Source organism: Zootermopsis nevadensis, unplaced genomic scaffold (assembly GCF_977971745.1).
Source record: "Zootermopsis nevadensis isolate Lab colony 2312 unplaced genomic scaffold, Znev_1.0 Znev_ptg000028l, whole genome shotgun sequence".
Lineage (NCBI taxonomy): Eukaryota > Metazoa > Arthropoda > Insecta > Blattodea > Termopsidae > Zootermopsis > Zootermopsis nevadensis.
Window position 1 is genome coordinate 8,611,026 of NW_028259160.1, and position 25,162 is coordinate 8,636,187.

At 38.8% G+C, this 25,162-nt stretch overlaps 1 protein-coding gene across 1 annotated transcript in view; it reads left to right on the forward strand.

The window, feature by feature from the left end:
* Positions 1–25,162, forward strand: part of shd (cytochrome P450 family 24 subfamily A member shade) — a 47,842-nt gene that overhangs the window by 19,424 nt on the left and 3,256 nt on the right. Inside the window, exons 2-10 of the mRNA XM_022069190.2 lie at positions 5,067–5,191; positions 17,840–17,971; positions 18,172–18,370; positions 18,733–18,923; positions 19,895–20,090; positions 21,429–21,591; positions 23,299–23,465; positions 24,200–24,278; positions 24,898–25,101. Of these exons, the coding sequence (XP_021924882.1) occupies positions 5,068–5,191; positions 17,840–17,971; positions 18,172–18,370; positions 18,733–18,923; positions 19,895–20,090; positions 21,429–21,591; positions 23,299–23,465; positions 24,200–24,278; positions 24,898–25,101 (1,455 nt within the window). The 5' untranslated portion in view covers position 5,067. The remainder of the gene's footprint in view (positions 1–5,066; positions 5,192–17,839; positions 17,972–18,171; positions 18,371–18,732; positions 18,924–19,894; positions 20,091–21,428; positions 21,592–23,298; positions 23,466–24,199; positions 24,279–24,897; positions 25,102–25,162) is intronic.

Below are 25,162 nucleotides of genomic sequence, written 5' to 3' on the forward strand. Positions count from 1 at the left end.
GAAGGATTAAAATGTAGGAATCAATGCTGATACGACGAATGTGAATTGTAAGTATTTCGTCTACACGCTGGGACCTTATATTTCGCGGTAAGAGGAATGGTTTAAAAGAACCATCAAAGTTCAAATGCATTTCATGTGGTATATCGAAATGTTGTCCTTAAGTTATAAAATCTTTAGATGAAACCGGTCCCCAGCCTGTCATATATAAATAATAGGAAGTTGTAACGTTTTATTGCAGTGTATATAAAACCCGAATAGGCACTTCTGGCAGTAGGTAGCACAAATGAGCCGATGATAAATGGGATCAGAATTATTTAGGAGTTTACGAGAATTTCGTGATGAAATAACTTTGATGACATCAAAGTGAACGAAGTGTGTTAGTATATCAAAAATCACTATCAGATTATGTGCTGGGAATTGATGCGTGCGTGTGTATGTGTCGTCTTTCACACGCGTCACATGAAATTGTCAGATTGGCTCATATAAAACACATTTAAACACTGATTCTTGCAGATAACGAAAACAGTGTGACATAACACATACGTGTGCATAAATGTAAGCTTTGTTTTATTTTGTGCGCGTGCTACTCGCTTTTCAATCCTACGACCGAAACAAAGACGAAGCGGTTCTGATCCTGCAGCTTTGAGAGATGATTTCTGTCATTGAGTCGACGCTGGTACAGAAAACATCGAGCCGACTAGCTAGCTACTGTTAGTAAGAATGATGAAAAGGACAGGGGGTATAGCACATATAAGAGAGGCAAGAGATATGTGCAAAATTTGACAGGAAATTTAGCTTCCCAAGCTAACATGAAGTTTAAGGATGTGGACTGATTGTATTTGCCTCAGGGTAGCGTCCATCTGGCCAGATACAAGAAGCAGGGGAGAACCGGAATTTTGGAAAGGAAAGAACTGAGAGACACAATTTGAAATTTGCAGAATAATACTCATTTTCACATTAGGAAGTTGGTGAGAATGATTGTTATGCTGACTGCGGAGCCTTTCCAGTCCACTCAATCTAGTTCTTAGAAGATACCTACCTGCATAATTTCCTGCCCGACAACTGACCATTAATATAGGATGCATCCTTTATTTCTTTATGTAGCATTAACTACGATTTCAACATTTCAACTAAAATATTACACCAAAATTATTAATTTATTTGGGATGACAATTTCAACAGAAAAGCAAAGAAAAGGGAACCAGTAAATAGTAAGATGATAATAAAAACTAAAATAAAAAAGGCATAAATACTTTCAAATACCTCAATTGTTCAAGGGTAAAAAGCTGTAGATGTTATAATTTCTATTTTTTATAAGTTTCAGGCCTTATCACACAATTTTCAAACCATCAAAACCCAAAAGACACTATAATAAACAATTATGATAGCCTAGTTTTACTAACGCTTTCATATTTGAGTGAAACTAAACAGTAAAATTAGAAGACAGAGTAAAATCTCTTAAATAAATTTATGAAAAGAATAGCGAAATACACTAGAACTTCAAAAGTCATACTAAAATAACTAAACATTGAACAATATTTTTAAACTATGGAAGCAGTTGGTTCCAACATATTGTCAGACTGCAAAGAGAATGACTTCGCAAACTATTAAAAATTTGCCTACCACGTGGATTAAGAAACCGAAGACGATCTATAAAGAGACTTCTGGACGATTCAGACCGGAACAGGACAGCCAGTGGCCTGATTGCTTGACTGCTAGACGGTTATAATTGTCGGTACGGGGGATGGGTCTACGTTTCAGGCGTATTCATTATCGGAAATCTCCAGGACAAGAATACATTTAAAATGTATATGTATCCTGAAATTAGTAACTTGCATATTTCCAACACTTATCGCCCATATATTATCGATATTAATCACGGTTGGAGTCTTTAAATATTCTGCCTAAGCTAATGGCCATAACCGGAAGGAAAACATCGTGTCTGTTGCAAAAGGCTTTTAAACTAGCCAGGCCATGGACCGTCACCTCACACTTATTTATATTGATTCTGCATTTTTAATCTGACCACTCCAGTTAATTAAAGGAAGGTTAAAAACCAAGAAATGAACAATAAATCAGAACGTATCTTAAGTTATATCACAGAATTTGAAAAATAAATTAAGGGGCTCACAAAAAATTCACCTAAAAATAACCTTCGTCAGGACTCGAGCTAGGTACTGTAAAACGGCAGTGAGCCGCATGTGGGGGTTACAAACACCTAAGACGAGCGACGTACACTCCCCGGAAGTTGAGAAACTTGATCTCCTTTTTTTCGTTAGAAACATCTTTTTTACCTCTGAAAAATCTGTGTAAGCTGAATGAATATTGTAGGAACAAAAAACCTATTACCAATTGTATGGGTGGGTGTTTACGTGTTGGGTTACTATGGCAACAATTCGCAGGAGGGAGCCTATCTGCACACCCAGGTGCTGGGATATCGGCCAGAAAGGGCAAACCAACGTCAGGGAGACCTCTTTCAACTAAAACTTCTAAAGCCAGGAAATCCGCGCAAGGAAATAGAGAGGAAAAGTAATCGAAAAGTACAAGAAAAAGACATCAATGAATTTCTAACGAACAGCATTCAGGAGCTTCCATTTGCAGATCGGTGCCTTTCCTACCAGCTGATATGGACGTTCACCTCAGCTGTCCGCTACGGTGGATGGTAAAAGGGTGTAGGCGGGGGGAGCGAGGGAGTGCTGAATACTGTATATAGCATGGAGTAGCGAACCATTGCAGACATTTGCAAGGTTTTGCATGGTGGTGCTCAGCTGTTGTTTGTGGAGTTTAGGGCAATACCTGCGGACATCCGATCGACTGCTGACGTCACCTGAATATGACGTATGTATACAAACTGACGATACCAACAAATTCTGTTTCTTAATTAGATTGGCAGCCGTTATTAATTTCTCAGATCGTTTTATAAACTAACTTACAACTTTCTAAAGCATTGTGCTAGTCTTAGATTTTCTTCCATTTTCGAAGTGCGAATGATTTCAATGTCACCTCAGATATTCAAAGACTTCTATCCGACGCGGTTTAGTAATATCTCTTAACATAATAAATATAGATGTTATGTATGTATATCGATATATACAGCTCCTGTTGTTTCCTGGTGTCGTTCTTCTAGAATGTAGCTTGATTCATTTTAGTTCATGAATTTCACAATATACCTTTAGTGTTTATTTAATTTGCAGGGCATGTAGCAAGCACGGCGGAAATGAGATATGCATACAGACATTTTGTAGAAAAACCTGAAGGGAAGGGAGACCTATGCCTAGATGGGAGAAAATTTTAAGTGGATCTTAGAAATGGATGTGACTTGGATTCAGCAGACTCAAGAGTTCTTTTGAACACGGTATTGAAATTCGGGTTCCATAAAAGACGAGGGAATTCTTGACAGCCTGAGCGCCAATCAGCTCTCAAGAAGTGCTTTGCTCCATTGTGTTAGTATTCAACAGAACTGTCACTCGAATTGTGGAAAGTGTTCAGGACTTAGAAAATAATCGTATGTTCGCCTATAGTTCGAGAACGGATACACCGATTTGCATCAAACTTTGCATACCTATTACTTGAGAATGGAAAGAGATTTGAGGAAGGTCAAAAACTGGAAAAGTGTACTGAATTCTAGTCTCTTTGAAGGAGGTTCTTGCAGCTCAGAAACTAAGCACGATATAAGAAAGGAGCCAAGACCAAAGTTGAATGTTTCGAAGTGAAAAGTTTAGAAACAAAGACTGTGTTTGAGTCCCGGTGAAGATACTTTTATAGCTCAGAAGCTGGGCAGGATAAAAGAACAAGGCCCCGACCAATGCTGTTTGTTTCAGCCAGGAAAAAGGCCCACAGCCTCTAAAAGTGCACTGGGTTCTAGCCTCGGTGAAGTTGAATACTTTAGCTCTGCGACGAAGTTCGATGCAAGATGGAATCCCGAAGACGAGCATCGCGATAAAGACGGTTGTCGACATTTCTCTTTCGCAAATTAATACAAAATAACAACCTACATATCTCCAATTCCCAGCATCGTTGCTTCAGAACTGAAGATTTAGGCAGAGTGTTTCTCCGAAACGTTTACTTGTTTCGGAGAAACATACTTTTCCTATCTTCAGGGAAGATGGATACAGCTTATCTCTTCACGTCGTTAGTGTCTGCCTACGAGTCAACACGGCGTCACATCCCAGAACATAGCCGTCGTCTTCACCGCCTTGAGAACCACAAAAAGTACCAACAGGTCTTGATGGTGCGGTACTTAATTAAGCATATGATCGAAGCCTATGTGTGGTCAAACGTAAAACTACGCAGGGTAGATGCATAGGGTCACTGACTTCTTGGACATTGCTTTGTGCACTCAACGTTCATTTTTATTATAATTAACGATTTTCCTAAAATATGGTGTGATTTATTCAAATACAAGATGTAACGTGTGGATTATATAGATTCTTAAAACATTTATCCAATACTATCTATATAATCTCTACGGTAAATACTAGAGGATTCATTTCCAAACTGTCCTAGGCTCTTTAAATATCCTGGCCTTTAAGGTGAATTAAATGGATCGCAAGTTGCATAATATCATAATATGGCTATATAATATGTTACATGTTTTATGACTGTATGTGTTATGATTTCTCAAAAGCGATACACGTTTTAAGTAATGACGCTGGATGGCAATAATTTTCTACTTCAAATTGCTGCTACAATTACTCTTTTTATAAATATTTTAATAAGAATGAAAGAAACGTTGAAATAAGAGATCTTCAATAAGCTTTTTCCACTAGGCATGCTATTGGTGTGATAGAAATATCTGATACCAAGCTCTAATTAATTAAAACGAATTAATCTTTGTTAGATGAATTATACTCATAAAATAAGTGACGTGTATCACGTTCAGTGAAAAACCTGTCGGATTCAAAACATGTGTAAAAGTTTATTGAGGTTCTTAAGTAAAGTTTCGTTAAAAACGAATCTAAGTTAAGCAAAATAAAGGTTGCTCGACAAAATTGTGTATAACCTTAGTTATAACATAGGCTGTGGAGTTACGTAGTTACTAATTCTGTGTGACTCCTACTATGCAGGATGCTACGTCTGGTGAGACTCAGTTTCGACTCGATGGACCTGGCAGCCCTGCTGGTGCTGGTTGTACTCGTCTTTCTCAAGGAGTACCGCCCCTTATGGAGTAAACTGAAAACTACATCATCACGTGAGTTGCACAATAAGTCTGTTATTAAACTAGTGCCACTCTAATTACAATAAAAAACAATTATATTGAGCATTGCCCATTGCCTCGGGTATATTTAATAAACATGGAGTTTTGTAAATTGGAGCTGCTTTTCTCTTAATATAATTATTTGTCGTAATACTGATTTCTGTGCTAGGATAGTTAACCATATGCGAAGGAACACGATACATTACAAAGCTTTCTGCCACGCAAGTAATCTCCCAGTAATATACGTAAAGACGCTTTTGAGATGTAGGCCTAATAATATTATTAATTGCATAGGCGGGTTTTTATATGGATAGTATATAAGCGTGGGATAGTAACGTGGAGATAATTTCATAGTGAGGAAATTCATAATTAATAAAATTTTCATGGGCTATCATGTGTGTCAGCTGGTTATAAATCGAAGTTTCAAGGACCAGCTCAGTCCCAATCATTAGGTTATGATGTAAAGCGTCATACAGACCGTCTCACACATGCACATACTCAGTCACTGGGTGGGATTGATTGCCCGAGAAGACTTTATTAATGTTAGTCGCCGCGGAAGCTTCAGATCATATAAATACACAACTGTTGTTCTCCATCAACTATTATGATGGTGACAAAGTCGAGGAGAGTACGATAGGCGAACATTTATTTAGTAATTGTTGCGGGAGGGGATGCAAGAAATGCTTAAACATTTTAGTCGAGAAATGAAAAGCAAAGAGACTTTTAGGAGACCTAGACGTAGATAAGAGGGTAGTATAGTGGCTATTAACCAACAGTTTTGGAAGGTACGGACTGGATTCTTCTGGTTCAGGATTTAGCCGATGGAGGGCTCTTTTGAGCCCTGTAATTAAACGTTTGGGTACGTACAAGGCAGGGGAAATACTTTTGACCATAATAAGCACTGAAACCACACCCATTTAATTAGTTAAACCTAGCAGTAAAACGAGACATAACTACATGCGCCATGCGATGTTCCTTCGATATTACGTGAATAAATGCAAAAAAAAATCTGTTTTTATTTTGCTTTTTAATTCGTGCTTATTGGCAAAGTGGCTCCTATGGTAGCACTAACATAAACAGATAACTTATTGTAAATGTTATTATTGTTTAATCTAAAACAAAAGTGACTAAATTTACACTACCGCTTTTTCAGAAATGAAATGCCTCTCGTATTCTTAAACACTGGCCATTATCCGAATAGGCTCAATTGCTCTCCTGCTTACGACGTAAAATGGGCTTCTTGACAAACTTTGTATTTGATTTTTTGAGCTGTTCTCTGTGAAACATCCTGTACTTGAAAACGGAGTTGGTTCCTGACGTTTCGGATACTGAATCCGATTCCATCATCAGAGGCTGATGCGAGTGATGTGGCTGCCCGTTACATTTCTATTCAGCCACGTTTTGTCGCGTCGCTCGTATTAACCCCTGACGATGGAGGCAGAGGGAGGCTCCGAAATATTAACTGACTGCATTTTCACACGGCTGATGGTTTGAGGAGACTTCGTTTCATTCAATCGTCAGTGCTTCAAATCGTTTAAGTAGACAGTATTTTACGAGCATTAGTTCGCAGAAAGCGAACCTGGTGCATCTTATCAGACACTCACAGGAAGACAGATCGACAGATATTAGTATTCCATGAGATATAGGCGTTACACATTCTGCTGTGCATCGAGAATGGTATACCGCGTGTCGTATTGTACCAGACCGACTTTATTCTCGCTATTCCCCGACCAGGAATGCAGTAGAACTCTAACGTGCTGAAAACCACGCGCGCACGCAACATACGAGCTACATTCTGATAGCATCAGTCACAAACAAGTGGTGGAGCCTGCTTTCTGTGGCCTGCGAATGGGCACTATTCATTTAACGACGCTCTCTTCACATCGTATGTTATACAGACTCGAATGGGAAGATATACGTAATTATGACTGATAACAATTGAAGAACATGGTAGCCTCTTTTAAAGAAGGCACTACTCTACAAATACTTGCCTTGAGATGCTGAGGAAAATCATGAGTGAACTCAGTTGATAGTTGATCTAAGTGCTGAGAAACATACCCTTTAAATTCTTCTTTCTTTCTGAACACTTACTCTTTGCTGCGTACATGGCAGCCTTATTAAAACCTGCACTTAATTATTAATTAAAGTAAGCAAATAAGTAACCTACTACATGGAGCAGAATCCTTCTTTAGAAGGTAATAGTCGCTTAGCTAGTCAAATAATTCATGACTCTATCTACGTCCGAGGCCCTGTGTAACATTTCGTAACAGGCTGCTGCTTACAATAAGGAATACTTAGTCCCCCGAACCACCCTCTGTCGGTTGTCCGCGACTGCTTATTCTCTCACAGCTTCCCTTCTTATCTGAAACCTCCTCCTCCATCCCTCTTTTGAGGACGCATCGCGCCGTGACGCAAATGCGCAAATAAATAATTTAATTAAATAATGAAGCTTAATAGAAATTACAACGAAATAGGAAATCCGGTATTACGTTCCAAGCCTCATTACCTGAAAACCCTAGACGAGAGGGTGACAAAAGTCGGCCGAGGAATTTCTTAGTTTCGTCAGCATCTACAGTTCTGTATTCCATTATTCTACGCGTATTAAATAATATCTTATCCCACAGCCATACGGATCATTGGCAATACATAAGAACGTTAAAACGGCCTTGTTAGGGTCCAATGACCCGTTTAGGTACAAGAACCTCTCAAATCTCGCAGCCCGGTCGAAACTGTATCATACTTTACCGTCGTCACGCCTGGTCTCCATACCTTTCGGACGATGACTTGAACCGTAATTTAGCAACTTATTCTCAGACTAACTTGTTCGTTGGGCGTGTCTGCTTGCATCTGAAAGGTGTTTTAGACATTCTTATAGAGCAAATAAAAGCGAATTGCTATCCTCCTGTTGCGCACTTAGAACAAGGCCTGAAAGAAAAATGCCAACTTGAAAAGAAAATGCAAGATAATGCGAAGTTGTCCCCGTGTCTAAGTATTATGCAGTGGAGGTTAAGTTCCACGCATTCTAAACCTTGTTAATACACTGTATTGAGTTTGATAGGAGAATAAGCGCGTCCCGGAAATATTCCAGATGTGGCAATTAGAGGAAGTCCTGTCGCTACTGAAAATCGAATCCCGGTTGTCCAGCCAACATCCGAGCACTTTACTGGCTAAGATATTCCGGTAAAATTGCTATAAATGCATTATATACCTCTCGCTCTGATTATGGAGGCAGCAAGTACCTTTAAAACCTCTATCAAGATGAAAGGTGCAAAAATACAGAATACAGCCATCTTCATACTCGACGTGATAATCTGAAATCTCTCACGTACTTCATTGTTATAACTACGCGTGTTTTAGATAAATCTTTTAAATGCAGCTTCAAAGTAAACAATAACACACTTGAGCTTCTAATTAACACATGACTGTTCGCGCCCTGCTAGAAATATTCAATTACTTTCTCTTTCTTCAGTTGTGGTACTAAACACGTAAGAATGTGACATTGCACATGTTTTATATTATTTAGCGCCTTGGAGCCGCTCTGTGACAGCTTGTAAATACCAAAGAGATCCTCTCTTTGTACGTCCTCACATATGGTTGCCTAGCGACGAAACATCGGTGGATCGTTTTATGCATTATGGTCTCGTAGAAACCAGTTCAGACAAAAAGAATGAAATTGAGAAAACCGAGGAAACAGGAGTTTTATGGTATAGATTACCTGGACATGTAGGTAAAAAGAAAAAGGATTTGTTGCAACATTACGTGTATGGCCTGTGCGTATTTTTCAAAATGTTGTAAAATCAATGGGTCTGGCTCACAAACTCCTGTGACCGGGGTCTTCTTTGACGATTGTACAGGTAAATTGCCAGTAGCCTTTCTTTTATAATATCAGTCCAGCAACCCTTCGCTATTGTCCGAATACTTACCGGTGGCACCGAATGAATGGGAGCTATCGGTTTACTGATGCACTTATACCTAGCAACAGTAGTCACACAAATATCGAATCTCTTGTTTCTTTAAACATGCTCTGACCTCGGAACAAAACGCACCTACACCATTGTCCCTCTTGTTATGGTGTTTCCAGCTTGCGTCTGCTCTACACTCCGGTAAACAAACTCCAAATATGACACAGTCCAATTAACAAAATTTACTGGCACAATAAACCAGCATAAAAGTGTCAAATTTCTCATTTTTGTGAACATATTCATGAGCTGGCGAAGTGCTATTCGAATTCCATCTCCTCCTGCATCTCAGTCTTGCTTTTCTCTTGGATTCGCCTACGAACAGGAAATGGTATCACGCTCTTGCGAACGTGGTGATGAACGTTCGGGTTCCATAAAAGACTGGAGATTTCTTAACTGCCTGTGCGACTACTCGCTTCTCGTGAAAGACTCTACATCATGGAATGTGTAACAGAAACTACCCATACTCGTATACCTCCTCAACATTTTACGAAGGTACGTAAAGGCCTTGGTCAATGCTCCGCGTATTGGCCACGATGCTCGGTAGAGGTGACTGGTCTAGTGTTCACGTTTCGGCTAACCAAGGCAGGGAAATCAGGGCATGATGTCATCCGCGGTGTGAAAAATCCGGTTTTTGTTTGGTGCTTAGTTAAACTTCCGTGAACCTCGGAAAAACGTTTAAGTGGCACGATTCATTAATTTCCCAGCTGTGACGCCGTGTTGCAAAAAAATTCTATCCTCAAGTGCTGTTACCAGTAGGCAGATTTTTACAAGTTGCCCGGAAACTTTAAAATGTCAAGAATGAGAATAGAGGGAAAGTCAAATGCATGAAATGGAGTGAAATGATTCTTCAATTAATATAAATGCGTATTTTACACGAAATGCATATCAAACCTCTGTCTGACTGTATTTCCAAGCAGCTATAGTAATTAGGAAGACAAATACGGGTATGTTGATATGCGTAGGGCTGCTAGTTTACGGACTAAAACTAGCCGTTTTAAAGAATGTGGGTGTTTCAAAACCTCGAAAGAGCAAAATCAAATCACTTGGATTTTTTTCTTACGTGACTGTACTTTGTAGTGTGTGGACGTGGGTAGAACCGGTGGACTTAACCCGTATCCGGAAACTTGGCGAATAAGATTGTGGTGTATGTGGGACCCTTATGGCTAGATTCTGACGAAAGAGATTCATTTCAAGAACATCCTTCCGTTCATTTCACCACAGCGTTATCACTACCCCTGCGTATGGGTCATCTTATCAAACCTCGGTTGGGATTTCCGTCTGATTCATCACATAGCTAGGCGTATTGTAAGGGTGTTTAGTTTCTGGAAACGTGGTCATTAAAATTAAAGAATATATATAGCTTGAAAAGCTTTTCTAGAAATCGAACGTGCGTTAATTTATCAACACAAATGTACATCACGGTTGTGGCCTATTTTAGAAGCATCCCTATTTTCTGGGATGTAGGACACCATGACAAATAGCGACCAGATTCCATAATTCATGGCAGGGATTCGAATCGGATACTTTCGGAATGCGGGTTTGGGAATCAATGCACGTAACTGCTGTGCTAACCAGCTGGATTCCCTACAACAGAGGGAAAAACTGAAGGGGATGCCTGCATTATGTACAACGGTCATTTAGGCTGGATGCGTCACAGAGAAGCTAAAAGCCTTATGGCTGAGAGTGGCGGAAAATGTCAACATGGGCAGCTGCATCGGTGTGTGTGTGTGTGTTGGGGGGGGGGGGGGGCTCCACAGTTTCCATTCTGGAAATTAAATTGCAAGCTAGAAACATGGCCAATATTAAGGTTTTTTGCAGTTAGTTGCAAGAATTGCTTAAAGTACCGTGATGATAGTTTATCTCCTAAACGTTATGTTGTATATTTGCAGAAATTGGCGTATAAAAGTAATTGACACTCCGTGGGGCTATTACCATGCTACCGTTAGCCTGTCGGCAGTAAACGGACATGAAGGCAAATGAGGGGTGGACAACAATAGGAACGCGTTTTAAAAATCTGGGTGCGTGTGTTCAATTTTTGTAATGGTCGTGGCCTACTTTCTGCTGGTAGATATCTTTATCTTCTCAACGTCGTCGTACGCATTTATAATTTGTCCTTTTGAGATTTCAAGATCATTTTGTTCTCATTTCTTAGTTTGAGATTTTTCCGACAAAATACTTTTATGTATTAAGAATAGCAACATTCTTTGCGTTCTGTTATTCACAGTCTGTGTCAGTTTAACACTGATTTCTCACGGACCATAGACATACACACCTATTTCTGTTCCGGCAGTCTCTTACTTTATAATTAATTATATATTAATATGTAATTAATATACATTTATATGTATAACTTCATACGCAGTCGACTCATATATTATTAGTTTCATTCCTGATTTACGTCTTATTTATACAGGTAATTCAGTATGTTTGAATCATCCACATTTGTGTAATTTGTTGTATATATACTACATTTTCTGGACTTCTTCGACAACAGGTCGACACCTTCCTCCTCGATAATACATGCACGATAACTTTTCTCGATAACTTCTATATGCCCTGCCCGTCTCATCCTACGCAATTTAATCATTGTAACAGTATCAGACGAAGATAATAAATTACCAATTTCATCACGTAATTCTCTGCAGTCTCTTGTTACTTCCATCTCCAAAGAAAATAAAAACTTATCTTAAAACAATTTATGGTAAGAATAGTTGAATGCACTGGAATTAGGCTGTGTAAAGACATAGACTAACTTTAAAGGAGACCTGGCTATTGAGAAGTGGCCGAGTTTAATAAAGTTTCGTTGAGGACTTGCGGAACTAACACGCGCTCCATTGTCATCGCTTGTTCTGTCAGGGACTGTTTTCTGGTGGAAAGACTGACGTCCGTTATTTTTATTGCACCTTACTACGAACGCTTATCTTCAAACTTCAAAGGACATAGACCTGCCATACCCCTATATTGCATTTAAACCATGCAATTTATAGATCAGGTAGCAAGGAATTTCGAGGTCATCCATCGACCAATTCTTTGTTTATTGCACTCAGAAGGACGACAAATAGCTCCATTACTTATCCGTTACATAACACGGTGCACAAAGGTCATCGGCATTCAAGCCATGAGCGGATTGCTCATCGCCCTGATGATGGAGGCAGCAAGCACCTCCGAAGCGTCAGTAAACGTCTGCCACGCTAAATGCCGCAAAAACCCCGAAAATCAGCCATTTTAATACTCCCGGCCACGAAAATCTTAAATTTCACAAGTTAACAAAGCATTCTTGTAAGTGGGATAGAGATATTGTATTACTTTTAAATTAATCACTAGATTTTAAATGTTTTCAAAAGAAATATTTGCAGAGCTGGTTGTAAGGAGGCTTAATTAGCTGTGACATACTTTACAGAAACACTTGTGTTCGTGTCATATAGATCGAAAGGCTAAAAAAAGTTCAAAAGCGATTGGTACATAAAATGATCGTTTGCATTTATTACTATACGGTATGAAATGGCATAACTTTACATGAGGCTTGACTTGTAGAAAGTAAAAGGGCATTTTAACAGGAAATAACATCATATTTCATAATTTTAGAACAGTATATTTAGCCATGCATTAGAAATAAGAAAATCGTATGTAACTGCTTGTTACTAGGCAGACAGCGTGGAATTCTCCCACTACCTTTGTTCTGAACAAATAATGGTGGAGTCAAGTTGAAGAGACACGAAAACAAAAAGCCAAAAAGAAGATCTGACTTGTGGTTAAAAATAGGACGCTTGAAAATATCGACAATAAGATGTCATCCTACCCGCCATGACGTCGGTATCAAATTCCCACGGCTACGCAGAATAATCTAATATTTTATCTATAACGCTTATTACATAATGGTAGATGACGCAAGCATTTTGTGAATAGTGTAACAAAACACTGATATGATACGGTACAGTACTGTTAAAAGAACTTCCACAAAATCTTAAATTGCAGGGTTCGTGGAATAGGTTTTCAGGTTGCTATGCATAACCAGACGACGCTATTGTACGCTTAGTACAGAGGCACCGTTCGGAGTTTCTTATGTGATAAACCAGATAATCTAGCCAAGGGAGAGCATAGAGCCAAACACGCAGTTAGAAATGAAAAGATTCCTGTAAAAACACGTACTCGTACTTATAAAATAAGACAAGTATTTATGCACACTTTGTGAAGAATACTTATGTTTGGGTTGTGTATAAGCTGTGAAAATGAATTTGATGGCCGTGGTTTAATTATATAAACAGAAAAACAAAATCTCTATTAGATAGGCCTGCTGCAGCCTGTCGTATTACCAGCACGCAGGGCAAAATCTTACTCGAAAGAGAAATGAAAACGTCTTTAAAAGTGTGTCCGTTTCGAATCTAAGCACGCGGCAGGGGCAGAGCGTTCGCGTAAAGCGTGTTCTCCTGGGTAACAAGGAGAAAAGAGAAATAGTACAAAATTTCATAGCGTAAATCATGATAGGAAAAAGTGCCTGGAAGACATAGGCATACATGGAAGGATAATATTAAAATTTACCGCAAACATTGCACGAAGGTTTGGACTAGATTAGTTTATCTCGGAATAAAATCCAATAACGATCTGTATTGAACATAATAATGAACTCGCAGATTCCATAACAGACGGGGAATTTCTTGACCAGCTTAAAAAATCTGATAAAAAGCATGATTAATATGACCATCTTCTGTCAAGATTCGAATAGTTAATGAAGAATGGAAACAAGGCCATATTTAGTAGGATTTGAGGTTTTCACGGAGGCGAGTCCGAAATTGGCTATTTTCTGGATTTTATCGCCGTGTCTTCATATTTAGTGGGGGTATTACCTCTATCACCGAAAACTTTTTCTTGTTTATTCTTATTTCGTTTTTAAATCTAAATGTTTTTATAGTTGTAATAAACCTGGTATTTTATCGGGGATAGTTTCTAGGTTCATCTTTGAGAACGTGGCATATGCAAACTGCGGTTCCGAAATGTGGCAAGATTCTTTGCGGGGAAAACTCTCTCCCTTTCTTGTGGAACGTGCCAGCCGTCAATTCGACTGCGTGTAAAGATATACTACGACTCCAGTAAGGATCTTAACCATGGGCGTCAAATTGTTGCTGACTGCGTCTTATGAGGATGACCAAACTCGCGTCGGCCACTTGTAGCAGGAATTAATGACACGAGGTGCGAGGTATTGTGTCAACTCATGACAAGTGACGATGAACTCGAAGGTCGTGTTTAAGGATGAACCTTGCCGTGAGATAAAGACTTTTATTTTTCAGGTATTCTGTCTCTGTCCACGAAACGGTGGAAACCGACTAAAAGGAGAGTGTAAAACTGAGTCAGTGGAGCAATGGTATTCTTAAGAAGCTGTTAGTAGTAATAGTTCTGTTAATCAAGAACCTTTCAGTCTCTTATGGAACCAAAAATGTTTGTTGCCGTTTCTGAACGTTCGTTTACAATAGCACACCATTGGCCCCTGCCCTCAACCAGTCCACATTCTTATATCCTTTATCATTAACATCCATTCTAATGTTATCCTTAGTATATGTCAAAGTTTTCCTTGCATTTTGCATGCCATTTTTCCCGCCCGCCGTATTCTCCTTGATTTGATTACGCTAATAATTTTTGGTGAAGGTATAAATTATGAAGCGCTTTATTGCATTAATATCTTTTCAGCCGCAATTAGAAAGACAACATTCACGATCTATTAAGACCCCTAATAAACAATTGCAAACGACCGACAAAGCTTTGGGAAAAGCGCGTCACTTGGCCTTTCCTGTCTTGTAAAACGTTTGCAAAGTTCAATATTTTGTCTGATGGCGGGTGTTAGTATAAGCGTTCGAGTCTTCGGGACCTGGCGTCAAAGTGTTTAGCTACTTAACCCACAAGCCTCTGTCAACTCATCTGTCTGAAACTTTCCTTCCCGTATTTTCCTCTCTGGTCTGGAATCTCGGACACCATTTGCTGTTTATAAACTTAAAACAATCTCTATATTCACCGCGGTTTTATCGCTAGACAGCTACATACTGGTTAATGCAATAAATAGCATAGAAGATTTTCTTGGAACTTATTAAACAATTACAAGTATGGAATACTCTAATTCAGAGTTTGTTTCTTGCAGTAAACGAAGTTTAACGTGCCAGTTACGAGGCTAAAGTGATCTGTATATGTTCATATAACGAAATGGTATTTTGAAGACTAATATAAGAAAATCTTTCGTCATTACAAAGACAATGGGATTCATATTTTAGCTGGTAACTGAACAGACACATTCGATAATTAGACACAGGAATATTAACATATTATTTCTAGCCTCTTCCTCGTGTGCCACGCGTTGTAATGCTTAATGGGGAGAGTTTTGTGATGAGTGTGATAATTCTAGCCAGGACGCATTGTTCACCTTGTTTGAAACCGAGACTCTGCATATATCTACTCCATTGTTTGGTGGAACAATGTCAGGTATTTGAGATGAAATGGGCTAGAATCTGCTGGTCTGAGGCATGTTTTTGTGTTCATGTAAAGAAACTCCGTATTTGGATTTCATAGCAGAGTAAGGTTATTCAAGTAGCTCATGTACTGCGAAAATCCGGTAGACAGTGAGTGTTCAGCTGAGTTAGCTACAGAAATTATTCCTATTTTATAAGTTTCTAAAGCTATTCATTTGTAATTCGTGTTATTTTTTTTTTCGAGATTTTCTTTCAGTCTGAATAGTGTGAATCTCAGCTGCCAGTTTCTTGTAAAATGGGAGTTCCATAGTCGACAATTACGAGTAATGCAACACGTTACACAAAGTGCTCTTTGCATGCTTCAAGGCCACGGAAGGACTCCAATTCCTCCTTGCCCCGTGTCTCAGTACAGCGTTGCTACATTGCGAATTCAGAGCTGTCTTCACTCGCGTAATCTCCGCTGTTCGTGTTGCAACGTTGTAATAAAACGCCCTGCAAAAGTATTATCATAATTAAATTTTATTCTATTTTATTGATGTATGTATCAGAAATGTTTTTTACTTAACGGCTGTAACTCTGTTTCAAAAGTTCATGCAGCTCCTATGTTAGCAAACTTGAAATCAAACATTTTGTTTCATGACGTTGGAGTTAGCCATTGTTGACGCATCCTCCATTTCGAGGTTTTTCTTTTCAATTTAAAAACCTTACTCTTCAACGAAACGAGATGAAGCGGGAAAAACATCCTTCTGCGCTGGTATTTCTTTAAGAGGCAATGTATCTATTACCTCTGGCATACGAGTAACACTGTGCAAATAGGTCGTGTGTGCTTACGAGCATTTCAATTTAACACCGGCCTAAATCAACCAATAATTTCCATAAGATAGTATAATTGCGTCATATTGTGAATCAAATATTAAATTAATTATTCGGTTTTGTCCGTCTAATCACAATTATATTTAAAATTTACAAATAAGATAATTAGAATATCATTTTATGTTCCACATCGAATAATCGATTTACATTTGGAACATTTTTACAACATGTTTCGGTTTCATCGAACCATCTTCAGGTGTAAAATTATATCAACAAACGTAAAACTCAATTACAATTTCTGTTGTGTAGCTTTTTGGAGATGTTCATATCCAGATTATTTTTACATATTGGAGTGAATGTATTGTTTTGAAGTGTATGCTTTTGATGTTCTACATCGGCCTGCAAAGCAAATGATTCAAAGAAACACTAATGAATATGAAAGAATATAGAAAACAAAATGAAATAATAATTATATAATTGGAAAGTAAAATTAAACATACCAAAGATGAGAGTGTAGACACGTTGATGTGTCTGGAGGTGTCTAGGAGTAATGATGTATCCGAACAAGGTTCAATACTGATTGCGGTTGCTTGTAGGGAGAGTAAGTGAAAGGTGGTTGTCGGGGTTGGGGTCAAGGATCTGAAGGGCATTAAAGATGGGGTTATTAAGGTAAATATTATTATCGTTTAGGCAATTGTTTTGTTTAAATGTTTGTTGTACTTCTAGACACCTCCAGACACATCAACGTGTCTACACTCTCATCTTTGGTATGTTTAATTTTACTTTCCAATTATATAATTATTATTTCATTTTGTTTTCTATATTCTTTCATATTCATTAGTGTTTCTTTGAATCATTTGCTTTGCAGGCCGATGTAGAACATCAAAAGCATACACTTCAAAACAATACATTCACTCCAATATGTAAAAATAATCTGGATATGAACATCTCCAAAAAGCTACACAACAGAAATTGTAATTGAGTTTTACGTTTGTTGATATAATTTTACACCTGAAGATGGTTCGATGAAACCGAAACATGTTGTAAAAATGTTCCAAATGTAAATCGATTATTCGATGTGGAACATAAAATGATATTTTAATTATCTTATTTGTAAATTTTAAATATAATTGTGATTAGACGGACAAAACCGAATAATTAATTCAATAATTTCCATTTAATTGATTACAACACTGTCGATGCTTGCGATTAAATTGTCGCATTAGTACATGCGTATAAATCCCTCGTTGTAAATGATATTCCAGTCAAGGCGAATGGTTGTGTGGCGAGAAACGGAACGAGGGAGTTCACCATTCTATTTATTATCCAGACACAGCCATCAGCGCTATCTTGTAGATTACCCCTGTCCTTTTTCGAAGTATAATGCAGCAACTGTCGTATTTATTTGTTGCCAGAGAAACTTCAGAGACGTCGCACAGTCCGAGATATACCTGGACCCTGCCCTGCCTTACCTATACTGGGCACAAGATGGATATATTCTATCTTCGGACGGTACAACCTGAACTTGGTGCACGAGGCCTACAGAGGTAAGTATACGACGAACAGCGTTATGCATGAAATAAAAAGGGTATGCACGTCTACAAATTTATGTTAAAATTATCAATCGTGTTAACTGCAATAGTTCAATAAATAAAGCGACGATCCAAAAAAAGCGCACATTAAAAACACGTGCACCTTATTTCTGGAGTACGCCTTTCTTATTCTGTTGCCTGCTTATGTCTCGCAGATATGTTTCGACGATACGGGAGAATTGTACGTGAGAGGGCGCTGTGGAATTTCCCGGTGGTAAGTCTGTTAGAACGACGGGACATCGAGAAAGTCCTCAAGCATCAAAGTAAGTTCCCGCTGCGTCCACCGACAGAAGTCTTGGCGTGGTATCGCCAGTCTCGGCCAGATCGCTACACAACCCTCGGACTAGTCAACGAGTAAGTTTCGATCCACATATTACATACACGCACTGTGCATAACTTGAGAGCGAGCCCATACGGTACTAAGTTGTACCTGACGTCCTTTGCTGCCCATAAATTTGAACATAATGACGTCTGAACAGTGGAAGAAGCTATTGGGAATTGTTAGTTTACTGAGAGTCATGCAGAAAAGTCATTAGAGAGTCTGACAGCCAATCTGCTGGCCAAAAACTTATCATGTAACTCTAGGTTTATTTTAGTGTTCAAAGGAGTACACTACTGAAACCTTCCTAATCCAGTGTAATGCCAGCAGCTGATGCACTAAAGTGTGACATGACCCGAAAATAATGTTTTTAATGCGCATGACTGAATTGTTTCAGGCAAGGCGAAAAGTGGCACATGTTGAGGTCTGTTCTCACCCCTGAGCTCACTAGCGCCAAGACCATATTGCGGTTTCTCCCAGAACTAAACCAAGTCATTGAAGATTTCATATCAGTTCTCAGAACGACACGTGATAAGCGAGATGTCGTATCGGGATTCGAGGAATCTGTGAACAGGATGGGTTTGGAGAGTGAGTTCATACTTCAAAGTTGAAAATGCTCATATATTAATGACACGGACTTTCCTGCATTACGGATAAACCACTTTCCTAGTAAGGGTTTCCAAGGGGATTGTTTGTTCACTTTGTACTTCCTAATTACAAACTTGCAACATAAGCATTTGTTCCGTAGAGTCTACAGACAGTAATAGCCAACCATTTCATCGAGGTGGCCTGTGTTTTCAAGACATACATCGTACAGAATAAATGGTTTTACGTGGGGTTATCTGTTTACAGGTTTTTAAAATATTAATGTTTCTTGACTCATTATCTATGTTCAGACCATCGCGTCTTCATGAACTAAATTTCCATTATTAAACTATATTCACAGCGTTCCTTTTTATTTGATTTTCTGCACTCTCGAAATTGTCATACTTGTAACTCTGTACTGTTTCTAAATGTGATCCAGTTTTGAGTAATTCTCAAATTTATAAAGACACACTTAACCCTCTGAAGCCCAACCAACCGAAAAGCTAAGGACAGAATAACGCGCGGCGCAACACATCACTTGCTCTGTTAACCTATTCCTGCGTGCGAAATGCATAGCTGAAATTGATAAGCAGTGCTTTATAAATTATAACATATGTATTTACGCCCCCATGTTTACTTTAAAATTCTACCAAACACTGCCTCCAAGAACAATATGTATGAACATTCAGAATTCTATTCGAGTACAGTAAGACCCTGCTCAACCTCTCTTATTGCTCCAATTAAAATCACTTACCTCTTCCGCTTCTGAACGCCTTAGATTTTTCTTTTCAAATTACGTGAGGACGAAAGGACATTTTCTGTGAACTTTCATAGTAAACATTTATTTTTTCCTCCATTAAATGCCCTACTTTATCTCTCATTCATTCGTTTGTAGAGGTTAGTTCGCTAAATAATGCCGCGTATGTGGTCAAATGGAGTCCTTGCTACATCGATTCTGTGTCCCATGTCTGCAGGCACGTGCACCCTCATCTTGGGGCGGCGCATGGGCTTTCTCGAACGTGAAGTGGACGCCCTGGCAAACCGGCTGGCCGCCGCTGTTAAGGGCCATTTCCGTGCCTCACGTGACACCTTCTACGGACTCCCATTCTGGAAGGTGATTCCCACTCGGTCCTACAAGTTGTTGGTGAAAAGCGAGGAGGAGATATATGAGTAAGCATAATGGTATCGAGTGATGAAGGATTTGCCATTGAACCCTTCAAAGAAGTTTCCAGCTGAGCACGTTTTGGCTCACTGTAATTTTAATTAAATTTTCTGTATTACGAGGTACATTCGAAAAGTGAGTTAAGAAACTAATTATTGTTATTAAAAACTAACTACTATAAACACGCCTGCATGTACCAGAAACCTTTTTAAAAACTGATAATCGCATAAACCTCCAAGAATAATTGAAACCCGAAATTGCATTGATAAAGTTAACAAGAGAACGCCACTGAGTACTGTCTTGAACCACTTTAATCCATCCAACATATTCACACTATTTCTTTAAGATTCGTTTTAGTATTGCAGTTCCATCTACCCCTGTGTATACGAAGTGGTATTTTCCGATCAGATTTTCGCATTTTCATAGCTTCCATTCTGTCTACCTTTGCCAGACATCTCATCTTTGGTTTTTTTCATCGTAATATCTCTGAATAGTACGGAAAATGAAGCACACGTCGCTACTTTCTCCAGCTTTCTGTTACGTCCTTTTTCTTAGGTACGTCACGATCACAGATTAGTCTGCCCTCAACGTACGTAAGCTCTACCGTTTGGGCGAGAGAACACGTTTTGCGCGAATAAAACGGAAGGTAAACTGCATATTCTTACATATTCAGATGCGAGTTGGAAAGAGAGCAATTCAGGACTGGATGGTAGCAATCATTCCTGGGGATTTAAACTGCTTTAAATTTCCATAGACATCTTAAACCGTCATTTCATTTCGACTGTTAATTTACATTAATAAGTTCAGAATTAATTAATTTCATGCTACAGATGGCGACTCCCACGCCATACTTCTTAACGTTTTTAATTCTCGACTTTCGTAGTGTTAACATGGCGCCTACACGTATTTTCGAAGTGGCAGAAGAATCATCGTTTTAGGTATAAACAATTTTGACAAGCAGGAAATTGTGTAGTGGAATGTTAACATTTCATTTGGTTCTTTTGAGTACCTGCGATTTTAACTATTTGAAAATTACTTATGGTTTTGCATTAAGCGAGTAGAATGTGATGATAATCATGAACCGTGAAGTATAAAAAAATGAGAGAGCTCATAGCCCCCGAAATATTAACGTTTAAACCGCATTGATAATCACGGACATTTTAATAAATGGTATAGGTTGTTACTATCGGTTCGGATTATCTTATTATCTCCATCTTCAGTGTTGAATATTACACAGCATCATCACTAGATTCTCAAATCCGAGCTCGAATTAGAATGTTTAGCATAAGACAAGAACATTCCAGTGCTTATTTCTCATGCCGTATACCTTTGGACGCTTTTTTCAGTATCGTGTCAGATCTGGTGGAATCGGCCTTGAAGGAAGAAAGAGACTCCTGTGCAATGGACGCTGTTAACAGCATCTTCATGTCTGTTCTGAAAGCTCCAGGTCTCGATATACGGGAGAAGAAAGCTGCAATAATCGATTTCATCGCATCCGGTATGCAGACGGTGAGTTTGGTCACAATGCGTAGACAACTGTCAATACTTTCCAGCGTATGACCCGACTGTGCAAGTTTTTGTAATGAAACACTTAGATACCGCCTAAATTAGGTGTTTCATTGAAGAATATAATACGGTAACAAATAAAGAAATCCCTAAAGTAAATTATTGAGTAATAAGCCATCCTGTCTGCAGTAGTAAATTAGTAGCATTCCTAACAAGTTTTCATGCGGTTGGCTGTCTTCTGGGCTGTAGCACCAGGTAGTCTGGAAGAAGGATCGACCATGAGGACCAACAGAATACGCGTGTCTCTTCCCACCGGTCACCTGGAGTCGGAAGAAAAATAAACTTCCGAAGCCTCGTCATAAAAAATTAAAATTATGTAGACAATGAATAAAGAACTGCAGAATGTCTCTACACACCGCGTCACAGCATCGCCAGTAACCTTGGAACGTTGCTAGAGGATTTGGTGTACTACTATCCGAAAATGTTATTGCTGTTTCACGGCGCCCGCGCCGTCATGTTCAGGCAACTTCTCCTACATCTGTGCGTGAGGGTTGTGCATATAAATCAGGCGTTTTTGATCGCGACGTAGTGACAGCAGTGATTATCAGTATTTTGTGAGGTTTAGAATTAAATTAATAAACAATTAGGAAATCAAAAGCATTGAAGTATTTGTAACGAGGTTCTTGACCCAGTAGGTCAATGATAGATGTCTAGTTCTGATATCAAGTTTACTACAAGAGGTAAAACCCCAATTCCAGGGTAATATGGAATTCTTCCTATGAAGACATTTTCCTGGCGCAAATAGATTCATAGATGGTCATATGATGAGGTCTAACCCAGACTGATTATTGTATTGTTTGCATTTTCAAGTTTGTTAGGGTATATTATTATTTATTATTACTAATATTATTATTTCAGTGGGCTGGTCACTCACTACTCATAAATGCATACTTCAAGACCAAGAAACGGCGAAAACCCATAACCGGGTTTGCAGAGCCAATAAATAACAACAATGTATTATTATGATGATTATTATAATATTAATTGCAGTATTTTCCTCTTTTGAATAACTTGTTGCTTAAGGACAGATTTCGTTTTAAATTTATCAGACATAACCTACATGTTTCGCATTGTCGCCGTGTTTGTTATTCTTGACTTATGAGCAATATTTCATTCGTATTGTCTATTAATGTTTATAATATATTTTTATCTTATGCTTTATATTTCTATGTCCAATAGTCTACAAATTGCCACTGCCGAACTAAAAGCTAAATAAAACATTTTACTAATTTCGGAACATTATAAAGCAAGACGTTGGGGCGTCCTCGGATGATTTTACATTCATACTAAACGTTGTAAAGACTAATCGACTAGTTCAAACGTTAACATACATAATAGTACAATTTCATAAGCCTACACTTTTCCTGAAGAAAGAAAAATAGCTTGAAATTGCACTGGTTTAGTTCCAATCGCCATAAATATAAAGCATTCAGATTTTTATCTTAGCAATGGTATCACATTAATTAACAAGGAAAATCGTTAAAATATTAGCAATGCAGACATAAGTTTATTGTGAAATAGGCTTTCCACATGTGGCACCTACTTCCATTCATAGTCACATCCATTCCATAGTCGATAGAAATATTTTGTTAATTGCTTATGTGATTTGTTTGAAAATATTTACTGTAGTTACACTGATAAATTTTACAGCTTGGGAATACGTTGGTGTTTGTGTTATATCTGATCGCGAAGAATCCCCGCGTCCAGGAACGCTTGTACGAAGAGATTCTGCAGGTGGCTCCAGGACGCTGCCCATTAACAGCTGAAACAATCAGAAGAGCGAACTACTTGCAGGCCTGCGTGATGGAAGCGTTCAGGTGAGAAACAGCGGCGTTGGGTGGGGCAGCACAGTGTTACAGTTAATCATATTTTTGATTTGTGTCTTAATGCAGACTGAACGTTAATATGCTGATTTTTTAAGGCGCGTTCCCAACAAAAATAAAAAATGTGCCTATTAGTTTTGGTCTTTCTGCCTGTCTGCCCGTCCATCTTTTCGCGGATTTTAAGTAAATTTTGTATTGGGAAGATTTTATAAAATTCGTCGACGCATTTTAGTTTTGTTCAAAATGGAACATCAGCAAATGTTATTTTACGTTAAGATTTGCATGCGCTTCTGCTCGCCCAAGTGTCAGTGCAGAGAATCCCTGCCCATTCCCAATGGTTAAAGGTCAAATTATGGCGAACGCGCTAAATTTGTTGCGCATTGTGTACATTTCCTAACTTGTCCCATGTTGTTTCCTCAGTATTTTCTCTCTTAATTACAATTTTGAATAACATAATTCGCACTTTGTGTTTTACGCTGCTTCTGGGAAAGAACTGCATTGCTGTTACTCTCTGCCTCTATGTTTTATCCCTAACTCTACTGAACAAGATGGCTGTCTTCTCGGTTATTGCGAGGTGTAGCCTGGTATAAGTTTACCGACGTTTCAGAGGTCCTTGCGCTACAACCCAGAAGATAGCCATCTCCAGTGACACTTGTTCGTTGCCCTGACGACTCACGCAGCGATACAGACATGCCAAATGTCTGATGAGTGTGTGTTGCGTGTTGCAGAGTCCTGCCTGTTGCCCCTTGCGTGGCGAGAATATTGGAGTCTGACATGGAGTTGAGCGGGTACGTCGTGTCAGCAGGGGTAAGCTTCAGGGATCAGTGGAGAAACAACTACAGCTCTGGAATAAGCTTCGAGGCCTGTGATAGAAATTGAAAGACGAAAACCCATGCTTTCAAAAAGTCAATTTTATCGTTGTATAAAACATTACAATTAAGTTAAATTTAAATCAGTATCCAGTACAACAGGGCACAATTTTAATTTCTTGATATTAGATCGAGTTTTAAATTCAACTTAATTGTGACATTTAAAGATATAATACAGAGCAGTAGAGGTTATGGACTCCATTTATGAGATGCAGCATTGGAGCTAATGGTGGGCTGTTTCGAAGACGGTAATAAAATTTTGGGTCTCGTAAAAGACGGGAATTTCTTGACTAGTGCAGTGACTATCAGCTTCTCAAGAACGACTCTGTTGCATGGAGACGTTTATGTATGCACTATATTAAACTGACTAATGATAAGGCTCGAGTGGCAGGATTTTGTGATAATGGTAATGAAATTTCGATTTTCATTAGAGTAAGCAATTTTTTTAACAGCTGAGTAACAGTCAGTTAAGACACGAAATAACAAGAAAGCGAACAGCAACATTATTATGTCACACATTAAAACATGGTCTGAGTGAATAGAATGTGTGTTTCCAGACTGTGGTTCTGTGCCACACGTGGCTCGCGTGCCAGGAGGAGGCCAATTTTACGGCGGCGCAAGAATTTTTGCCGGAACGGTGGCTGCAAAAGGGGGAGATGACACGCACAAGTCCGTTTCTCGTCGTCCCCTTCGGCTGTGGTCGCCGGATTTGCCCCGGAAAACGCTTCGTGGAACAGGAGCTACACCTCGCAGTGGCCAAGGTCAGTACTTGAGTTCGTCTGCCTATAAAGTCTACACATATATTTGTCAAGAAATCGAATG